The following is a 20,156-nucleotide window of genomic DNA, read 5'->3' on the forward strand; positions in this document are numbered from 1 at the left end:
TCTTCTGAAGGAATTCTTGCCCAGTTACACAGGTGTTTGTACATTTGTACATATCATTATTACATTTCAAATACGGGCTTTAGATTTTACTGGTGCATGGTCCATTGCCAGCAACAGACAGAAACCCACCAGTAATATGGAGCTTAAAATGGTAAAAAGAAGACACACTTGAAGAGAAATCTCTTTATAGTTTTCATTTATAAAATAAAATAGGTGAAACTTTAAAAGAGGAACATCCCATTCCAACCAAAATTTTAAAATACACTTCCATGCTAAAAGCAAAAGTCTGGATGTCAGCCTCATGGAAGCTGCCAAGTAACAGAGAAAGAAACTTAATCTTTCACATTACTTGTATCCGTGTCTTTGCTCTCTTGGCTTACATGACTGTTGGCATTTTTGCTAGATTGATCTAAATCCTCAATTTTGTTTTCTACTTCCATAGCGCTGCTTTCCACGGGACTGTGGGAAGATTCTTCGCCAATTTCTGCTTCCATTTTAGTGACTAAATCATGTTCTTTATCTTCCACATCCATTCCTTCCTCTGTTTGTGCCAGCCTATGTTGAACTTCTTCCTCCGTTTTACTTTCCGATTCCTCCTCTTTCCTCTTTGCTTTAAACACGTCAACTCCCATCATCCTCAGGTAATGAAGTCTCTCATTCTTGGGCACAAAGGCACGGAGTGACGTCTTTCCTTGCCAACCACACAGCACTATAGGACACTGAAGATCCTCAGGTTTCCTACAAACAAGCAGTTACATTTGGTCAACTATGAGAAAGTTAATCTTCAAAACTTAATTTTACAGCCGTACCCTGACAAATAAGTGCATAATCTTTAATAGTGAATACAATTTATAGCTATTCATAGAGGACACAAGTACATTGGTCTCAACTTCAACATCTAAACAAGCACCTGCTTGGCTACAAGCAAGCAAAAAACATAAAGCTCAATGCTATTAAATTTCCACAACAGGCTGAATAATTTTCTGGCTCTGGCTTCAACACTACTGTAAGCAACAGCAAGATGAAAGTTTACATTTAGAAGTTCTCAAGAGCTTCTCATACTACTTTGTCAGTATAAATGAACAACTAAAATGTTTAACTTTTTCTATTCCAAATGCTGGACTTCAAATGGAAACAAACAAATAAACAAACATGCAGTGATACTGTGGACCTCTGGCAGAATAACTAGCTCTCCTTTACAAAGCTAAATCCTACAATTGTTTTAAGAATACACAGGCAAGATAGTTTCTTTCCCTGTTATATTCTTTGTATGCTGTCTGGCTTTACTGTTGACCTTACTGCATCGCTGTGCCTCCACTTCTGTTTTTGCTGAGTGAAAATAAATTCTTGTCCAAGTTTTAAAACTGCATAAATGGAAAGCAACACATCTACTTACTCAGGGTCTGGGTCGTACTTCAGAACTATACTTCCCATTGCTACAGAGAAGGGAGGTGGGGAGGACAAAACCAAAACAGATGTGTTACTTGGTACAATGTTAAAATGATTGTCATTTGAAAACGTTCAAGTTTTTAGACAGCCACGCAGCATGAGCTGGTTAGCAGTCATCTAAATCAGTACAGTAAACTATAGACAATACCAGGTTTTATTCCTTTTTTCCAGACAAAGTATTTATATAGTTAAAAAAGCAATTGGCAACCTCATCCCCTCCCCAACCCCATACAAACGAATTAAAATACAAAACCACAGAGTGGATTAATTTACTCATTGAATCTAGCAAGGAACTTTTACTTAAGTAAAATGAACGTAAGAGTATGCCAGCCCAAACTTTAGAAATTGTCCTTCCCGTTTTGTCTCATCCAACACTGATGTATAAGGATCTGCGATGACTTGGAAATAAAACAACGTAAAAAAAGACTGAAAACCAGTCTTCATTTCTTCAAGCATCCAGCGCAGAGGAAATAAAGATTTGGTATGAGTAGACATTGCTTCCCATATTTAAGAAAATCAAATCTGAATAACTGTATATGATACATAAAATCATGACAAACAATTGCAGATGACAGTTTCTGCTGGAGCACTATCAGTCACGAAGATCAGCAGCATATATAAAATCTTTGTTCATCAGATATTTTAAATGCTGCCTCACAGCATCGCTTCACAGAAGTCACAAGTTTGGCAACTCTTCTGTTCTCTGGAGGTCATAAACCTTAAAGGCTGTGATCAGAAAGGACTAGTTTGTAGTAGCACGCGGGGTTTCAGTAATGCTTAATTACCTAATTAACAACTCTATTTAAGATAAATTTAGTCAAAATTTTTAGCAGTTTCTGTGACAGGATTTTCATTGTCTTCTGTGTACTACATATAGTTTTGTCATAGCACAAATTAGCAGGCTTACCTAAGTCTTTGACTTTCTTCTGGGTTTCACTGCTGAATTTGCTTAAGAATGGATTTTCCTGGGTTAGCAGAATTTTAACGTCTTCTATGCAGACATTTATAATCCTTGCATGAATGAATGGGTAGAGAGTATAAATTCCCTGTTTAACAAACAAATACAATTATTTCGAAATGCAATCTCTACTTTCCGAAGGAAAAGTGTTAAAAACAGTAGGTCCTGTAGCTAATATGAGAAAACAATTTTCAGATTTCAAACCATACTGAAAATGAGAATTACCTCTTGTGCTAATCTGAACGCACATCCGAACTGTTCACCATCACTGTTGCGAGACCAGACTTTTATCCCTGTATTAATAACCTGCAAACAGCAACGCCAACAAGCATCATTAAGGACTATAAATTCTAAATTCCGACTCTGAACTTTGTTTTCCTCAACTGTTTGACTAAATGGAAGAAGAAAGGATAATTCTGCTGTAACGTTTGTTCGCTTGCACTGGACACTGAATTAAATTCATGTGAAAATTTATTCAAGGGAAAAAGGAATTACCACTATCAAAACATAGTTCTCTCTCAACATAAACACCTTTTATTCCTTTCCATGTCAAAAACTGAACACTGTGAGGAAGAGTTAGTCTTAAAATGAGGGCAATGAACTATTAAGATCTAATTTTAATTTTAGTTTGGGTAAGAATGTTCTGGGTGATTCTGGGAAAGTCAGTCAAGGACAGGAACTTAAAAATGTACAAGTGCTTAATATTAGGACACTATACCCTTTGTGGTACTCAAAGTCTCACTGCCCAATATTAATGCACCAGTTTCTTAAAAATTTCTCAGTTATGTAGCCATTTCCTGCATGTAGGATAAAAGGATAATTATTTATCCATCTCAAAGATCTGTTGCAAAGATGTAAGGAATTTCCTTGGAAATTTTCACAATTTGACTGGACGAGGCCCTGAACCATATCTGATCTAGCTTTGAAGTTAGCCCTGCTTGGGGCAGGAAGGAAGCCGGACTAGATAACGTCATTGTAACTTAAATTTTTCAACAATTTTTAAGACAAATCTTTAGCATTTGCAAGGCATTTTCCATGGGGAGTCACATAAAACAAATGTTAATTTTTCTCACTAATTCACAAAAACTATTTTTTATCCCATTATCATTCAGCTTAACAACTTTTCAAAATATTCAGCTGCTGAAATTACTTTGAAACAATGTCCCCATGTAACACAGCCAGCTAATAATTCAGCTGAAATTAGCCGTTATTTTTGGTAAGCTTTCAAAGCTCTTAATATTTTTATAATTAAAAGGCTCATAAATACAACAGCATCAGTGTAAACTTGTGAAGGTACCTGAAGACAACATAACAACGCTGGTACACACACAGCAGTTATATATTCCCTTCCTCTACTTTTAAGTTCCCTCTCATCTGCCAAAAAGCACACCAGTTTTAATCTTGGAGACTGTTGTTTACCTCTCAGAGACAACTCTTCATCTCTTTAACAGAGAAGGGATAGAGTGGAAAACATTCATTCAGACTAAAAAAGAAAAGGCCTATCAGAGGGCTAATCCTCTATATAGACAGTAAGTTTGGCAATAAATTTCGAGGAGACATCCATTGATGCTTACGATCTCTCTTGTGAAAACCTGAAGAGATGAACCATACCTTCATCTTCTCACTGTTGTTCAGAAGCACGTTCCTTAGCTCCTTGGAAACCATGTACAGCTGTCTCTTCTTTCCTTCTTGAGTTCGAGTTAGTAAATTCATCTTGGGAAATGATGGGTCCAATGCATAAAACTTCCTGTGGCCATAGTACTCGATTTGATTAACTGAACAATGAAATTACATACTCAAAATGCATGGGTTAGCCTATTTCCTCGAGCTATCTCTGCAAATGCTTAACACTTCGGCTCCAGAACACAAAGAGTAGACTTTCTAAGATGCACGATATCAGAAAAGATAAGCTGTCATAGACACTAAGATAAACTGAAAAATTTCCAGTGCAAACTACAGTTGGCTATTTTCATTTAAGTATTGAGAAGAGGGGCACCTAGTGCAAAGTTGGGGAAAAAGTTTTATGTATGACCAACTAGATTCATCTTTTGTGATGTACTCAACTAATAATATTCCTAAACTACTAGAAATCTTACTGTCAAAAAACAATTTTTTCTTACTGGATAGGAAGGAACAACGGATCATCTTCAGGGAGAAACACAAAAGGGTCTTCTTTAAAACCAAACAACTTCATTTTTTTAGATGGTGGTGGTCTAAAAAGAAAATACCATTGCACTACTTGGTTTAAAATCAACATATTCAGTTCATTTAGTCAACACTTGCCTTATGGTAACAATAGTATGCCAAACAATACTGACATTTTCCCGTGCTTCACTAAGACAACACTACCCACAATTTAACTTCTTAAAATGAGGATGTGAAAGCAGTGCTTGAAAGCAGAAACCACAAAAACAAGTAAACAGAGATTTCTGAGGGAGTAATTGTGAAGACAGTAAAGATCTTCCAAAGGTTAACTTCTAAAAGCAGTTTTTGCAAATGCTAACAGGAAAAAGGGTTATTTTCCTAACTTACTGAAATACAAGACAGAAAACATCGAAATGTAGGAAAACTGAGCAAATTCATTAATTCTTCTTGATCGACTTCTAAATTAGTCCAGTAACAAAAGAACCATAGAACACTTAGCAATTACGAAGCTGTCACAGGACAAATAATTAGACATGGTCTCTTACCCACATATCCCTTCCTTTTTGCTTTGCTCAGTGTTTGAATTCTGCAACTCTTGCATTTTCTCAGACTTCTCATTTTCAGTAAGTGTTGGTTCTTCAGTAACACATTCAGAACTATTATCTGAATTAGCTGTTGCTACTTCAGCATCTCCCGCTCTTTGTGGTAATTTCTGATGAACCTATTTCAAATTATAGTATTTTCAACAAAGCAAAAGTAGTATCTAACTTGTAACAAAAGGTATTTATGTTCTCCCTTTGCATGTGCTTATTTCGTATCAATTTGTATGTAAGTGCTTAAACGGATCCATTTAGGGAGTTAATCTGATTACTAAGTCAAGGTATCACTCTAAGGTGCGTTTGCCTCTAGTACTACTGGACAATTTCTTACCAACTGTCCAGGAAAGCTAGTTTTGTACCACTTATAAAATCATGCTCAAGCACTCACAGAGAAGACTATTTTAAGTCAGGATCTGTTTTTTTCCTCCTGGCAGTCAAAGTGACACACATCCTGCTGCTGCACACCTTCTGTAAGAGTGCTACAACGTTCAACTTAGAACAGCATAAACTCTTTGGATGAGCTTGCTTCTGAATAAACGCTTTTTCCTTACTGCCACATATGTTCCACTCACAAAGTGTCCTAATAAAACAAATCAAATAAAGAGAAACGGCTAAAAGAGATTCATACAATAAGTTTCTCTCAAAGATACGAACAATCTAAGAGATCAAATAAATCATGTTGACTTAAAATCCTGTTGACAGGATTTTAAGGACGATTGACAACAAATGGATTAAAGTCAGATGGCTAAAGCTGCTGCTGCTCCTAACAGTTTTACACGCATTCTCCCTGCTGCTGATCTGCTAGACTAATCTGCTAGTGAATCACTCCTGAGCAACCAGCCATGCAGTAAGATAAAATGGAATCAGAATTAGCTTACAACAACACAGCAGAAAAAAAGCCTTCAGCAGAGGGACCACACATAGCTGAAGGAAGTGACAGCTTTAGCTACTCTATCTAATCTGTTTCTGTAATTCTTTCAAAGCCTTAATTTTAGGTTCAAGTTTTATCTTGCTATTTTACTATGATTTCAAAATCCCTCCTTTTTTTTCCCCCTTTTTTGAAAGATTTTTGTTTTTTAAAGTCCTAAAGAGATTTAGGAATTTATTTTTAATTGACACACTGAACTGTAACTGAAGGGTAGATACAAAACTGTCTAGTGTATTTTCTATTATGTAAGCTTTCAAAACAATTCCAGAAATGTTATTAAAATTCAACATTTTAGCTCTTTTAAAAGAAGTTACCTTAGGCTGGCGTTTATTCCATGGCATTGGAGATTTTTTTATTAACACGGCCACAAAGAAACCTCCTGTGTTCTGGTGATGCGGCAATATCCTAAGACTAGTCGGGGGAGGGGGGGAATAAAAAAAAAACATTGCAGTGTATTCATCATCAGCATTCAGGCTCTCACAAAGTACCAGAAGTGTCACATTTATATTTACTTTCAGGGTAAACTAAGTATTCCTAGTAGGATTGCACAGATTTAATTTATCAAGCTAGAAACAGGATCTAAAATAGAGCATTCTGGCAAAATAACTTGCATCGGTGCAACGCATTCATTTCACCATTCACATCTGAGCTTTAATGACTCATTTCTAAACACTATTTTTAGAATAGCTATGGAAAGTCTTTTGTAGAAAATAAGTCACACTGTTAAAATGTTACAGTTTTACATACTTTCCCAGTAATTTTGGCTACGTATCTCTGTTGGATGCAAAGAATCTGACCCATTTGTGTGAGTCCTTATTCCTTGTAAGAAACTTTCAATAATTTATTTCAGCTCACTGCAATTTAAATATTGTGGACTGCCGTTACATATGAAGCAATCAAAACATGCCCAGACCTATACAAGCATAGGTCTATACTGCAACACACTCCTAATCTGACCTCCTAACTATAATTTGCCCACCACCATACAAGGTAACCATCAAAACCTCACAAAATCTACTCTGGGAAAACTTACCAACGCTCTAGATTCATTGCCTTTAGCCTCTCTTCATCTTTTATTGGAAACATAGTGGGACGTATTTGTGTTTGTCTATTTGAAGGCACATCTTTCCACTCTTCAAACCACTGTCCATCTTTCAGCATTACCTTCGAAGGAGTAAATATAAATACTGTGAAGAATATGGGCCACCAGTTTACAAGTTTTAATTAAAATACTTTCAAACCAAGGTTCAGATGCCAAAAATAAATTTTCTGGTATAGCAAATAAAGTTCTTAAGTGTATTGATCCTAAGTGCATTTTATGTGTGCGCTTAAAAGCAGGAAATTCTTGCCAGCTGTACCTCTTTGCTCCTCCACTTTTTATGCTTCAAAAAGTGTGCAGTCAAGTAAAGACTGGTGCAGAATCAACTGCAGTGATCTGTTAACCTTCCAGAACATACAGAACACCAAAATCCAAAGGAAGGACAGTGGTGAAACATACAAGAAGTTTAGTAAACCATCAGATTTAGGGTAAATTACTTCTTTTTCTCCGTAACACTGGCTGTGAGACATCCTGCTACAGGCAGCTTCCAAGTAGCATACAAAGAAAAAGGGCTACTGCTGTCTAGTAAAGATAGAAATGAGGAATCCCAATTTCATTACGTAAGAAAGATGCAAGAGCGCAACATGACAGCTTGGTAAGCATGCAGGCCCATGACACAGCCCTGCAGAGGTCATAGACAGAGATGTTTTCAAGGAAAGTTACTGAAGAACCACGTCCCCATGAATTTTCTAGTGTTTCTATCTTTACCCAGGACTCAGAACACATCTATAAATCCACTCTAAGATACTGTGTGGACATAGCATCACCTCATTCTGTCTAAGGGTCAAAGGATGCTTAAGATACAAGTGGAAGGTTAGAGTCACAACTCTTGCAGGCAAGGCATTTTGAACGCTCTTTAAGCAAGAATACCAAAGTGGAAAAAAAAAAAAAAAAAAATTTGACTTCAGCACTCTAGATGCCTGGTTCTGTACTGGACACCAGGGCTGTAAGAAAGGTCACATCCAGGAATGTGTGGGGCAAAGGCATAAAATCAATGACTGAAATGAAGGCCTGTTTTTGTTGTTAAGGTACCAAAATAGATAAGTCACAGCGACGGTGACTTTAGGATTGGCAAGTATGCTGAAGTGTTTTCGTACATCTCGCTGTGATCGTCTTGAAGGTTTCATTAAGTGTTCTACTGGAAACTGAAATGTAAGATCTGTCTAGATTACAATTTCACTAAGAATGTTAGCACACAGATTTCAACGTCATCAAGTCTGGCACTTCTCAGCCACTGATCACATCACACCTAAAATATTGTGCTTTTGCATGTTCCTGAAATAGAAATGACTGTACTTCCAGAGTTAGCATTTCAAGCCCAAATATGCTACATGTCATATTGCTAGATGGAGACAAGATAGACCATGATTCTGAACTGCTCTTCTTTGGAATTCATGAGTTCAGCTTGAGAGAAACAAGTAATGGGACTGATAAATAACTGGAAGTAAAAACAAGTCTGGAACTATTCTGGATGTACTAGAATAACTGCCTAATAGCTCTGTTCTGTTCAGTTTTGGTTTACCAGTCTAACCACACAATGTAACTGCTGGAACAATAAAGCATCAAAGAACATACTTAAGTATTTTCTCTTGTACATTTTTCTAGTTTTTTGTTAGGGTAGAATGAAGACTAAAAGTGTTGCAGAAGTAGATTAACAATATCTGAAGTTAAGAAGGTCTCTTACTTCATGATTCTGAAACAACTCATTTGAGTTCATTCATCATTTGGCTTAAGGAGAGAGAGTACTTAATGCTATTTCCAAGCACCGAAGTGTCCCTTGAATAAAACCTTATTTTTATTTTGCTGTTTCCAGAGATTTATAGTCACCTGATGCTCAGGAAATTCAGAATAATCACTAAATCCCAGAGCTCCCACTGAACAGACATTTCACCAGAAAACGAAACACAACACCACGTTAAAACAGCACCAAAGCAAGCAAATACATTCAATGATGAGCTAGTCAATGAGGCTTGAAAAAATACAGTAGAAGCAAATAAGGGCTGAAGAAAATATCACAAACTTTCAACAGATTTTATTAGCCTACTTTTAAAATACTCATTAGGGAGATTTATATTTCAACTGCGAACACAGAAATAAATGTTACAGGGAATACAATATACTCTTAGTGATCTCTATGTATGTATTTTGTAGCCTTATACATACAAAAAAAGAGTAAAATTAAGATTACAGAGCTACAATAATGCACTTTACATTTATCCTTCAGGAACAAGCATACAATTTAAACTTTTGGAACGGTAAAAAGAAAGAAAACAGCTAGTTTCTAAGCTGGATTTCCAATGACAGAACATAAGCAAATCTTTACTCCAAGCATCTTGTTCATTAGCCTACACACAGGCACAAACCTGCAGACTGTACCCTTGCAAGAGACTAGTGAAATGGCCAGACAAAACAGAATAACCAATGGCGTTGCAAAGGCACACGCTCATAATTAAAATTTAATCAGAGTTTCTTTCCTGACTACCAAAATGGCCTTCTACCCTTCTTGACTATATTCTTAACAGGAAGCTGAAGAGACTTTGGGTTTTTTTGTCCCTCCCTACCAGTTTCCAGAATTGAAATGACACAAGGCCTGGAACAACATACAGGATCCTACTAATATTCTAGGACTACTCATATAACTGCAGTTTTTATAGCTTATTTCCAGAAAGGGTTTAATAGCTTTTACTTTCAAATTATTCAAATGGACCAGCTAAAGAACCATGGACTCCTACACGCATAGACTGTAAAGATGGAAGAGGGCTAACTTAAAAGTCTCTGAAATTATGTTGCCATCTACAGGCCACCTGCTGCACGCAATAGAAAAGGAAGTTATATTAAGTACAAGAGAGAGAGCAAAGAAAGCTAGAGGAAAGAGGAGAGCAGATAAGGAGACAAGAACTTATCATCAGAAAGATTTTTAGCCCTCTCTCCTATATTGTCCACAACTCTAAATAGCAAATCACTGCCATTACTTCAGCTCCATCTAATGTTTGGAAATTTTACACTTCAAAATTTCCCTAATTTACTACTCTATGATAGATCAAGAACTTCACAGAAATATCAGGTAAGTACCTTCCATTTTGTAATTCCTGGCATCCTCTTCAAACCTGGCAACTCAGAAGAGACATCAGCAAGTTCTAAGGCACCTGAAGTCCCAAGAATATAAACATTGTTGAAAACAGAATTTGAGAGTTGTGCTCATAATTAACTTTCATAAAAATAGTTTTCCTTCAAGTTTTAAGACCATTGCATTTAAACCTTTCAAAGAGCAAAACGTTATACAATTACTACTGTGCAAATTAACAAGAAAGATGGTAAGAATTGTTCATGCTAACTACAGAAGTTTGCCACCTATAAATTAACCAAAATATAATGGTTAGATACTTTTTGTAGCAGCTGCATAGAGTAATACCCTACAACCTGTATTGTTAAACATCAGTATTCCAGGTAATGCAGTCATAGTTTTTATTCTCACTTAGTATTTGGATTTACTACACTGCTTAAGTATTTTTCGGAGAAGTACTCTTTTGGGATGACTAAACCTTTTAAAATGCTTGATACATTCTGATTTTATGGACACATAATCTTAATATATTCCAACGTGAGAAGAAAAAGAATTTATCATTTTTTACATGGAAAGTTCAAAACTTTTTATCAGGAAGGTAATCACTATCAACCTAATAGGACAAAAGGCTATGTGCTTAAAACATGTCAGATTACTACAAGAAACATCAACATAGTATAATTTAATCTACTGAAAAAAACTTTAAACTGTCCCAAGTCCAGAAAGAAAGAAAAAAAACCCTTACAGTTTAAACAGGTGATATCTCTAGAGAAGAATAACCTTAACATTTCTTTTTTGTGATTCTGAATACTTAGTTATTTAACAATTACTTAGGCTTTTCCTCATGTTGTACCCAATTCATCAACCTGTTCTACATGACTAACTATTTACTCTCACAGTGATGGTTTAAGCAAGTCTTTTAAATAAATTAAAAAGTGATACATGAATTCATAGACAAATGCCAAAATGACATTTCAAATCTGAATAAACTTAATGTTTGCATCTGTCCTTTGAATATCCCTGCCTACCTACAGCGTGACTTGAACTGATGCCTCAAGACTACATCAGACCGATCAGCCGTTCAAGAGTCCGTCAGAAGTACTACCATTCCCAGCAGAGAAACATGGTGCAAAAGTGCCCTTTCCTTAATCCTTCAGCCCCAAGGGGAAAGCAATCTCTGATCTGCTCCACAAGCAGCAGTACAGCACAGCGCTAGGAACTGAGATGGAAGAACGAACAAAGCTTCTGGACTGACCTGAGCAAATCCTCGAGGTCCAATGCCCCTTGCAGACCACTCCACTACCTCGCCCTTCTTTAGCTACACCTATGTTCGAGCCCCAGAGAGAACGTTCGCTCGCTGGGACACATCACAGCTTTCAAGTAAGCCTCAAAATACCCCCGCTGGGCAGAGACAAGATCCAAACACCACAGCCCAGTCAAGATCCATACAACAGTCAAGATTCTTACTTCCAAGTACTGGATTTGCCCCTGATACTGCAATTGTTGGCCCCCATCAACATCTATACTGCTTTGTGCTCCTATCCAAACAAGTCCTTACTGCTTTCCAATCTTGTCATCCTTAAACTTAACTCCGGTGCGCTACAGCCTTCAATAACCCAAGCATACTGTAATTTACTGCAAACATGTCTGTGCTGTTTTTTCACTCAATCTGCCAAAAAATACATATGTCCTTTGAGTCAAAATTAAATATTCAATTTCTAATTACCTGCAGGCATTTTAGCTAAACTGCTGTTTGGGAGACAATGAAATTTCATGCATAATTTGAGGCAAGAATAGTGACTGGCACAAAGAAAATATCACACAAAACAGCTATTCTACTTCCAGAACCAGCTCAGCTCCAGGAGTAATATAGCTGCTTCTGCTCTGTACAAGGCTCAACTAAACAAACTCTATGGAACTTCTCATGCAAAATCCGATTAGATGTCTCCAAGCTTCAGGTTACTGACTCAGAAAAAAACAGTGTCCATCAGCTCAACACCAAAAATTTGGGCTACTAAGCCCTACTATCATAAACTGATGCAGTAGAGCTTCCCAGCTCATCTCAAATTTTCCGCCTCTTTTTAATTCATATGATGGAGACTTAACAGCAACTTACGCAAGCTTTCATATGCAAGTCAAAAGTGTAAAAAAACCATGAGCTTAAAGATATTAAAATTCCAAGCATGTCAAAGTATGGGTCAAAGGATGCCGAAGGTATCAATGACTCCCACCTACTGGTGCACAATAACATTCCTTTAACTGTTCACAACTACACGTTGGGCTTTTTACTCCTATGGTGTACAGCAGTAATGTCCTACGCTGTGTTTTCCAAAGGAAACATGAATGTCAGACAGGGACTCCAACCAGTGGAATCGGTTAGCAAAAGTCAGATAACACAGACTGAATTCCGTTGATCTGTAAAAGTCTTTTGTGTATCACTAACAGAACTTCTCCAGGTTTTATATTCGCACCTGATTTAGGCCCATTTAAGAAGACTGTTCATATTAATGCCAATTAAATCCTTCTGGTACCAAAAAAAATCGCTGCAGTTTTGCATACTAGGAGCACATTACCTACACTAAGCTCATTACTAGGTACCATCGTACACATAACTTTTTTCGAGCTGAGAAAAAAAGACTTCCCCACTCTGTCCAAACTTGCATTCTCACCTTGACTCTTTTCCAGCAGAGATGCGATCACAGCCTCATTTTCGATGGGATTCAACGAACACGTAGAATACACCATTCTTCCACCTTCTGCCAGCTGTTCAACACCACGGGTTGCAATTCTTAACTGCAATCTAACAGAACACTTTTGGTCTAGCCAGGTATCGTTCAGGAACCAAAAAGATCTGCCATCAAATTTCTCACAGGCGAAGCTACACTGCAGACTCATAACTCTCCAGGGACTAAGTCAGCACACACTGGGTCCCACAGCTTTCACCAGTACACAAATTAAAGTCGGTTTTAAATTAATTCAGCTTGGTGCAGTCTACACTGCAGACACACTCGCAATTACACCTATTAAAACAGCAATTAAGTTAAACATTAACACTACTGCATGGTATGTTTTAACATAAAATTCTGTATTTTGTTCTTTCTAGTGTCCCATCAAGTTTATAATAAAGTACTCAACACTAGAAAATTAACCCTCCAAAACTTTACTCTTCTTCTCCAAAATCTAGTGTTAAAATGAGGAGCAATCTGAGTATTAAAAATATTATGGACAACACAGCTCAGCTAGCACTGGCCTTCCGAGAAAATCATAGAAAATCATCACTGAGCTGGATCACCAGCTTATACCCTGCATACTTACAACTAAAATAAAAACTGTAATTATGAATGAGTTAACAAGCAGCAAGTCACCATAGGTCTGCTGAGTCAAAGTAACTGATGGCATTCCCAGCCTGTTACAAATGCACAGTGAAATGTTCTAAGCTTTTTCATCTGTGTTTAAATTACTGCTTTTTGCCATGCACCTGCACTGGTCTGAGTACTCATTCACCAGCAGTTAACATAAATCAATCTCAAGTAACTGAAACTTTTTATATATGATCTCTGACATTCTAAAGACATTAAAACGTTACTATTAAATTTTACAAGTTTCTGTATTTTGCAACAGTATTTTACCTGCCTACATGCTAGGAACTCCAACCAAATGTTTTGTTCCCCGTTTAATTAGCTACGCTGTCTAAATTGATTAAACTAATATTAGTATGTCATATGTACATCAGAATACAAGAAATTTATATTCACACACTCCACTGGAGGTTGACCTCACATCTGAAACACTGCACTTCCTCTGAATACCACATAAGCTCTTGATTTGAGAGAAAAGCGACTCTTCTTAGCCTCTGTTTTGTCATATATTAACATGTGAATGCATGCAGGTGTTAAAGATACAGGAAAAGGAGAGAGAAACGAAAGAACTGCAGATATGTAATAAGCATTTTTACCCATGAAGCTGCAAACTGTTTTGTGTTGTCCACTTCTTCCACACATCGATGTTTTTCCTCATGGTTCCATCTCCACTGTAACAGAGGTTGACCAGATTTGTATTATTTGTGGGTAAAACTCATTTCATATCCAAGTCATGTATAGCAGCAAAAAATTAACAGTTCCTCTCCCATGTTAACTTTTTCTCCTGTGCTGTACTGTTTGTTTCTACACTATCTTTGTATTTCAGTATCCTGAGTGTAAGTAAGTCCAACATTTGAAGCCCTTCAGCTGAACAAATTTAAGTAACACTTGGAATGAAAAAAGTTCCCCTTGATTTGGTATCCCCTTGCCTGAGAGGGTTTAAGGTGGTTCATCTGTTTTGGAAGTTACTATAAATCATAAGTCACGAAGCAACTCATAAAGCGTACCTGAGTAACACAAAAACTCTAGCACTGCGCTTAGTGCAATAAAATCAGTCTATTGAAGATCACATGCAAAATACCTGCAGGGGACGTCACACAAAATCCTGTCATAAAAGAGGACCTCTTTTCTTCCATCGACATCTATTTGTAGATTAGGAATGCTGGAGGCATCATGATTTACCACCATGATGCATGGACTGTTTAACCTCTTAGCCTGATGAACCAGCAAATAGCAGCGCTTGTTGTCGACATCATTAGCAATTACAAAACCCTCTGGGAACACAAAATAAATGGAAGATGCTTTACTATTCAACAGGTAAATAATTTTACATAGTATATTGCCTTATCTTCGAAGTTGTGTTAAAGGGAAGATGCTTTACTATTCAACAGGTAAATAATTTTACATAGTTTATTGCCTTATCTTCGAAGTTGTGTAAACCTTTCACTAGAGATTTTTACTCAAAAGACTACTTATGACTAGAGAACCCCTTGCTGAACATAAAATAACGTGAAGTATGTTGAGGTTTAACTGATGTGTCAAATATAGTTTCAAGAGCTCTATCTTGCAGGCAGGGGAAATAAGACAAAACCAAGGGTCCTTCAACTTTTCAGTCTCAAAGTAAAACCCTTGTAACAGAGAAAACCTTCACTGCCAAAAAGACAATCTCTGTACATCAGCAGATTTTCAGTAGAACACGTAAAGAATCTACTCCCCCTCAATTCACAATTTTTATGGACAGTATTTTCTGCAAGCATCTAACTGAAAGCTCAGAGATTCTGAAGCTCATAAAAAAAGATAAATATTGTGACCATTTTAAGGCTAAAGCAGCTTAATCCAGTGTTTGCAGGATACCACTAAAACACAAGGGCTCATGGGCCACCACCAAAAATTAAGCTCTGATCACATCTACTGTAGTCTGAACTGTGAAGATTCATAATTCGTCTCCCGCCTTCAAGCCAAAGAAGCCCATAAATTTTCAAGGAAAAGGTGGAGTACTTCCCATCTCATATAACTCTACCCTGGGAATACAATATGTAGATAAATGCAGTTACTTATGTGTGATATTAAAAGTAATCTTCTACAAGAAAAAGAGGAAATTCCAAGTCACAAAAGTTTTTGTAGGTTTTCCAGACTTACTGGGAAAAGGAACATTCATGTCTGCATGTAACATTTCAATGAGTTGTGCAGTCTTAGATCCAGGTGCAGCACACATATCTAGAATCTACAAACAGCAGAAAGTTTTTTTTTTTTTAAAATCCTACGGTGTATTTTTTAAGTAGTTGAAAAATTTACTATGAGTTCTTGTTTAAATTAAATATTTTTGCATACAATTGCAGAATTATTGTTCTGAACACCAATTTGCAAAAACACAAAGTACAGTTCTGTTCTTTGTATGCATCACAAAATGCAGCTTTATCTCTGAGGGTCTAAAATATAACAAGGACTTTGGTTTGCGGGGAACAAACATCAGCTAAAAAAAATTTGAAAGAGAAATCTGAATATAGATACGGGGATATGGTCCTTCTTTCAGCTCACAAGAAATTCCACCTGAAGTTAACCGGAACTTTACATATACACACAAACATTAAGGGAAATACTACATTCAAGAGTAAGCTGTGCTTTTCTTTAACTATAATCTACTATCAGTAAATTAATCAGAGACTATCCAACACAGCTGATTATACAGATTTTATAAAAATGAACTGCTATCCCTCCTCACACATTTGCATTTTTAATGCAAAAAATAAGGGCAGCATAAACTGCCTGTTTCTATATCCTGGAAGAAGTACATGAGAAGTATTCGATCTGTCATGGGGCAGCAGAGCAGAAAGCACAGACACCAACACCTGATTTCTAGCATATTTCTCCCTCCTGGTTCATCACAAACTTGGCTTGTGATCGAGTCATTCATAGAGTCACTTTCACAGCAATCCATTTGACAGCTAACACTGTTTTCTTAACTAAGGAAGCTTAGAGTCTTTCCTCTTGCCTAGTTACAGATTTTCAGAAACATGTGACACTATCTATCTTCTGGACCTTCAGCTCCAGTAAAAGCTGAAATCATGCAACAGGATAAAAGATGGGGACGGATCTGCTCAGATCCTCATGCAAGCGTCTGGCATGAACAAGGATAAACCAGACCCTAAAGAAACACAAAGAACATTTCCTGACAGTTTCAGGGTACACGTGACAAGCACTGCCATGCAGCAGCATTAACACATCATGAGACATGCTCAGTAAGAGAGCATTGTATCTGTTCAAAGTAACAGCTGTGATGCTACCAGTTTCTACTTATTTTTGTAGATAATGCAAAAGATAATGAAGAATAAGCATACCTAAACATGCCCTAAAATTGCCTGGCAAATTGATGGTGAGAGAAAACTGAATTGTGAAAGTAGATTAAAAAATGAACACAACTACAGAGAAATTTGACAGTCATCAAGCTGATCCTTGTGTAAGGTAAGAAGCAGCATTTAAGACACCATGTACACAACATGCTGGTTAAGCATGAAAAGTAACCTGCAATTCTGGTCTGAACGAGCAGCTCAGAAAATAAGGCCCTAAGAACCATAAAAGGTCCTAAATGACAACAGCTAAGGCACCGTTACAGCAGCTATTTGCTGTCTTGTCACAAGGGAGGATAAAGAACCTATTCTGAGTCTGATTTACGAGGAAACTTGTGAAATCTTACAGGCGCTTCTGGAAAACGCTCATTGAAATATAGTCACTGAAGTTAAACATCAAATTCAAAAAAACGTACACTGCTGTCTTAGTATATGTGATATAAGTAACGTGTGTGCAAAAACATTCTCACAATTTGTTTTACATTAAGTAGAACACGTTCACTACCTGTTCGACTCCAGACAAAACTCAAAACGCACCTGTGACACATCAGGACTGAATCTATCACTCAACACATTATTCATTTAAGAGAGGTGAGAAGACCTTGCCTCACGTAACATAGACAGCAGCCCTGTGTCATACATCGAGTTAGGGTGACAGTAGGAGAAAATAAACTGAGAAGTTACGTATGCTAAGTAATGTTAATATAAAAACAAGCTACCTACGAATAAGTCTCTAAAACATATAGGTCAGAAGTTTGAAAAACTCGAAATTTTAAGATACGTCATGAAAAATTTGAGAAAGAAGCGCACAACATGCTTGCTTGAGATAGCAAGGCACTTCTAACTAGCTTATTAATTTATCAGATTAAGAGAATAAGGCCATCTGGCAGATTCATTCTGTGAACAAACATCGCTACGGTTAGAACAGGAATTTTGCTACCAGATATTCCCATTCCTACAATCTGCCGCTAAAAAGTATCACGGGCATTCCTTAGACACTTCAGTTAGAGTTAGTGAACTATACTCTTTAGCCACCATCAACAGCATGTTTCACCTCACCCAAATTATTTTGTCTAACAGATTCACAGAGCAAAAGTCTGAAACTTCTTCAAAAGGCACAGAGAGGTGAAAACTACCTGGTAAAGCACACTATCGTTTGGATCTGGAAAATTACATCTGTTCACAGTGTGATGGATAGCAGGAAGTTAAAAACAGTCATCTTACTTCAAAAGGGGGCTGAAACACAAATATATAACTTAGACGCAGCTAAACATACGGACACTTTGAAAGCAATATTATGGAACTACTTAAAAATTAAGTGGTTTTTTACAGGGTGTTACATAAAGCTGGAAAAGCAGATGTTCCCCTGACAGCCTATTTATGATCTGAACACTAGCTGATTGCTGTGGTTTACATGCAGAGAGCATAAAACATACCAACACAAACCCGAACTGTTTATCAGCATTGATACTGCTGTTATAATTTGCAGTTTAATCAAACTATCTTCCAGGAAAAGACTCTAGTACACAATATATTCTAGACTTACCTTATGATGAGGGTTAACATTAAGCAGCAGAGGTGGGATCATACTAACGGCCTCCTGACGACTGATATTTCCCTTGAAAGGAAAAAACAAAACCAAAAAAACCTACTTTTTATGCCATTCTAAAAGAATGCCTTTCTTTTGCAATAAGTTTTTTAAATCTCTATGCAGTAAATAATAAAGCAATTGAAAACACACTATTACAAATTTAGGATTAAATTTTGCTAGCATGTAATAAACAAAATCACAGTATTTCACCCAATTTAAATTCATGGTAACTGCATATTTACTTCAATTTTATTCATTCTATGGATGTAGCTTCTGCTTAAGACATGAGAAATTGGCTTCAACTGAGTGAGAAACATCCACCACTGAAGGTAAGTCTTGGTATGTACACACTTGCACTTTTCACCAGACTCAACATCTGTTTTCTAATAGCAACTAATTATTTCACAGGGACTCACTTTCACATTCTCAAACAAACAAACAAACAAACGCCATTAGTCTAGGAGAAATATTTGTAACTGTGGTTATGTGCCAGAGTCTTGGGATGAATCACTGTCGACAGCAACATAAAACGCAGATTCTTCTGAGCTACTACACTTCTGAGAGAAAAGGTATAGTCTTAATTTCTCATAATGCATTTGAATAAAACACCGCTCAGGGTATGAAATAAATAAAAAAATAAACCAAGATCTATCAAATACTTACACATTCTGTCTCGCTAACCAGAAACTGATGAAACCTTTCCAGTTGCGGGGACTTGCGTAAGATTTTTCTACTCAAGTTAGTGTGCCACGCTAACTCTTCCGGATACCTGGAGGAAAAGAGACGGACAAAGGGCAGAGGTAAGAGGCAGAAACAAACCCAACGCGTCAGGCTCGATGTGGGGAAGGCGCAGCGCGCCTTATTTCACTCCCAGCTCACTCACCAGCTCAGTGACTGCGGCATTTCGACTTTTTGGCCATCTACCTCCAGGTCCTGCAGCTCTCTGAAGTACTTTTCCTTCAAGCAATGGAGAATCTCTTTGGCGTGACTGCAAGGGACAGCGCGACCCTCAGAAGATGACCGGATCGAGACCCACCTTCTCCGGAGAGCAGGCGGGTAAAGACGGCGGGTACTTGCCAGCCCCGGGCACCCGGGGGAGCGGGGCACGCCGTAACTCCCGCTCGCCCCCAGCCTCCCCGCGGCCCCATACCTCCGGTAGCCGGTGATGCGCAGCGTGGCGGGCAGCGGCTCTCTCAGCGCCGCCATGAAGGCGCCCCACTCGCCGGCGGGCACGATGCCCAGCTCCCGGTAGTACCGCTCGAACAGCTCGTTCTCCTTCACGATCTCCGGGTAGCCGCCAGCCCAGCCCTGAAACACGCCGCCACCGTCAGCCCGGAGGCCCCGTCGCTCTCCCGTCTCGCCCCGTCCCGGCCCGGCTCTCACCGCCTGGTCCCCTCCGCCACCGTCCCCGCTTCGCTCCTGCCGCTGCTGCTGCTGCTGCTGCCGCCTGCGGTCGCGCGCCCGGCGGCCCATGGCGGCCAGGCACCGGCCGAGCCCCACCACGCGTCCCGCCGTCGGGGCGACCGCTCCCGTCGTTCCCGCCCAGAGGGGCCGCGGGGCCGCACGGCTGCGGGGCCGCACGGCTGCGGCGCCGCGTGCTCGCGCAGCTGCGCGCAT

At 38.3% G+C, this 20,156-nt stretch overlaps 1 protein-coding gene across 2 annotated transcripts; it reads right to left on the reverse strand.

Annotated features, from left to right (window-relative positions):
* Window positions 1-219: 219 nt before the first annotated feature.
* NSUN2 (NOP2/Sun RNA methyltransferase 2) lies at window positions 220-20,012 on the reverse strand. 2 transcript variants are annotated; one of them, XM_086609057.1, is made up of 19 exons: window positions 19,923-20,012; window positions 19,690-19,847; window positions 19,423-19,527; window positions 19,203-19,308; window positions 18,495-18,566; window positions 15,741-15,825; window positions 14,683-14,875; window positions 14,198-14,272; window positions 12,912-13,042; window positions 10,251-10,324; window positions 7,113-7,243; window positions 6,394-6,490; window positions 5,098-5,273; window positions 4,528-4,620; window positions 4,019-4,154; window positions 2,633-2,713; window positions 2,357-2,495; window positions 1,397-1,436; window positions 220-738 (listed from the first exon to the last, which is right to left on the reverse strand). In XM_086609057.1, the coding sequence occupies exons 1-19, from the start codon at window positions 20,010-20,012 to the stop codon at window positions 333-335; spliced, it is 2,388 nt and encodes a 795-aa protein (XP_086465183.1). In that variant the 3' UTR covers window positions 220-332. The 2 variants fall into 2 exon arrangements, with proteins under 2 accessions (XP_086465183.1, XP_086465182.1); XM_086609056.1 differs by having other exon boundaries at window positions 19,917-20,012.
* Between the last annotated feature and the right edge of the window lie 144 nt (window positions 20,013-20,156).

Source organism: Tauraco erythrolophus, chromosome 3 (genome assembly GCF_009769465.1).
Source record: "Tauraco erythrolophus isolate bTauEry1 chromosome 3, bTauEry1.pri, whole genome shotgun sequence".
Lineage (NCBI taxonomy): Eukaryota > Metazoa > Chordata > Aves > Musophagiformes > Musophagidae > Tauraco > Tauraco erythrolophus.

What these genes read in the sequence shown, in the direction of transcription:
- NSUN2 (XM_086609056.1), bottom strand. Translation starts at nt 20,012, where the DNA reads ATGGGCCGCCGGGCGCGCGACCGCAGGCGGCAGCAGCAGCAGCAGCAG. An exon ending in CCGTTGTTCCTTCCTATCCA is followed by an intron (nt 4,155 to 4,527) that starts GTAAGAAAAAAT and finishes CTATGGCCACAG; the next exon opens with GAAGTTTTATGCATTGGACC. An exon ending in CGTTCAGATTAGCACAAGAG is followed by an intron (nt 2,496 to 2,632) that starts GTAATTCTCATT and finishes TTTGTTAAACAG; the next exon opens with GGAATTTATACTCTCTACCC.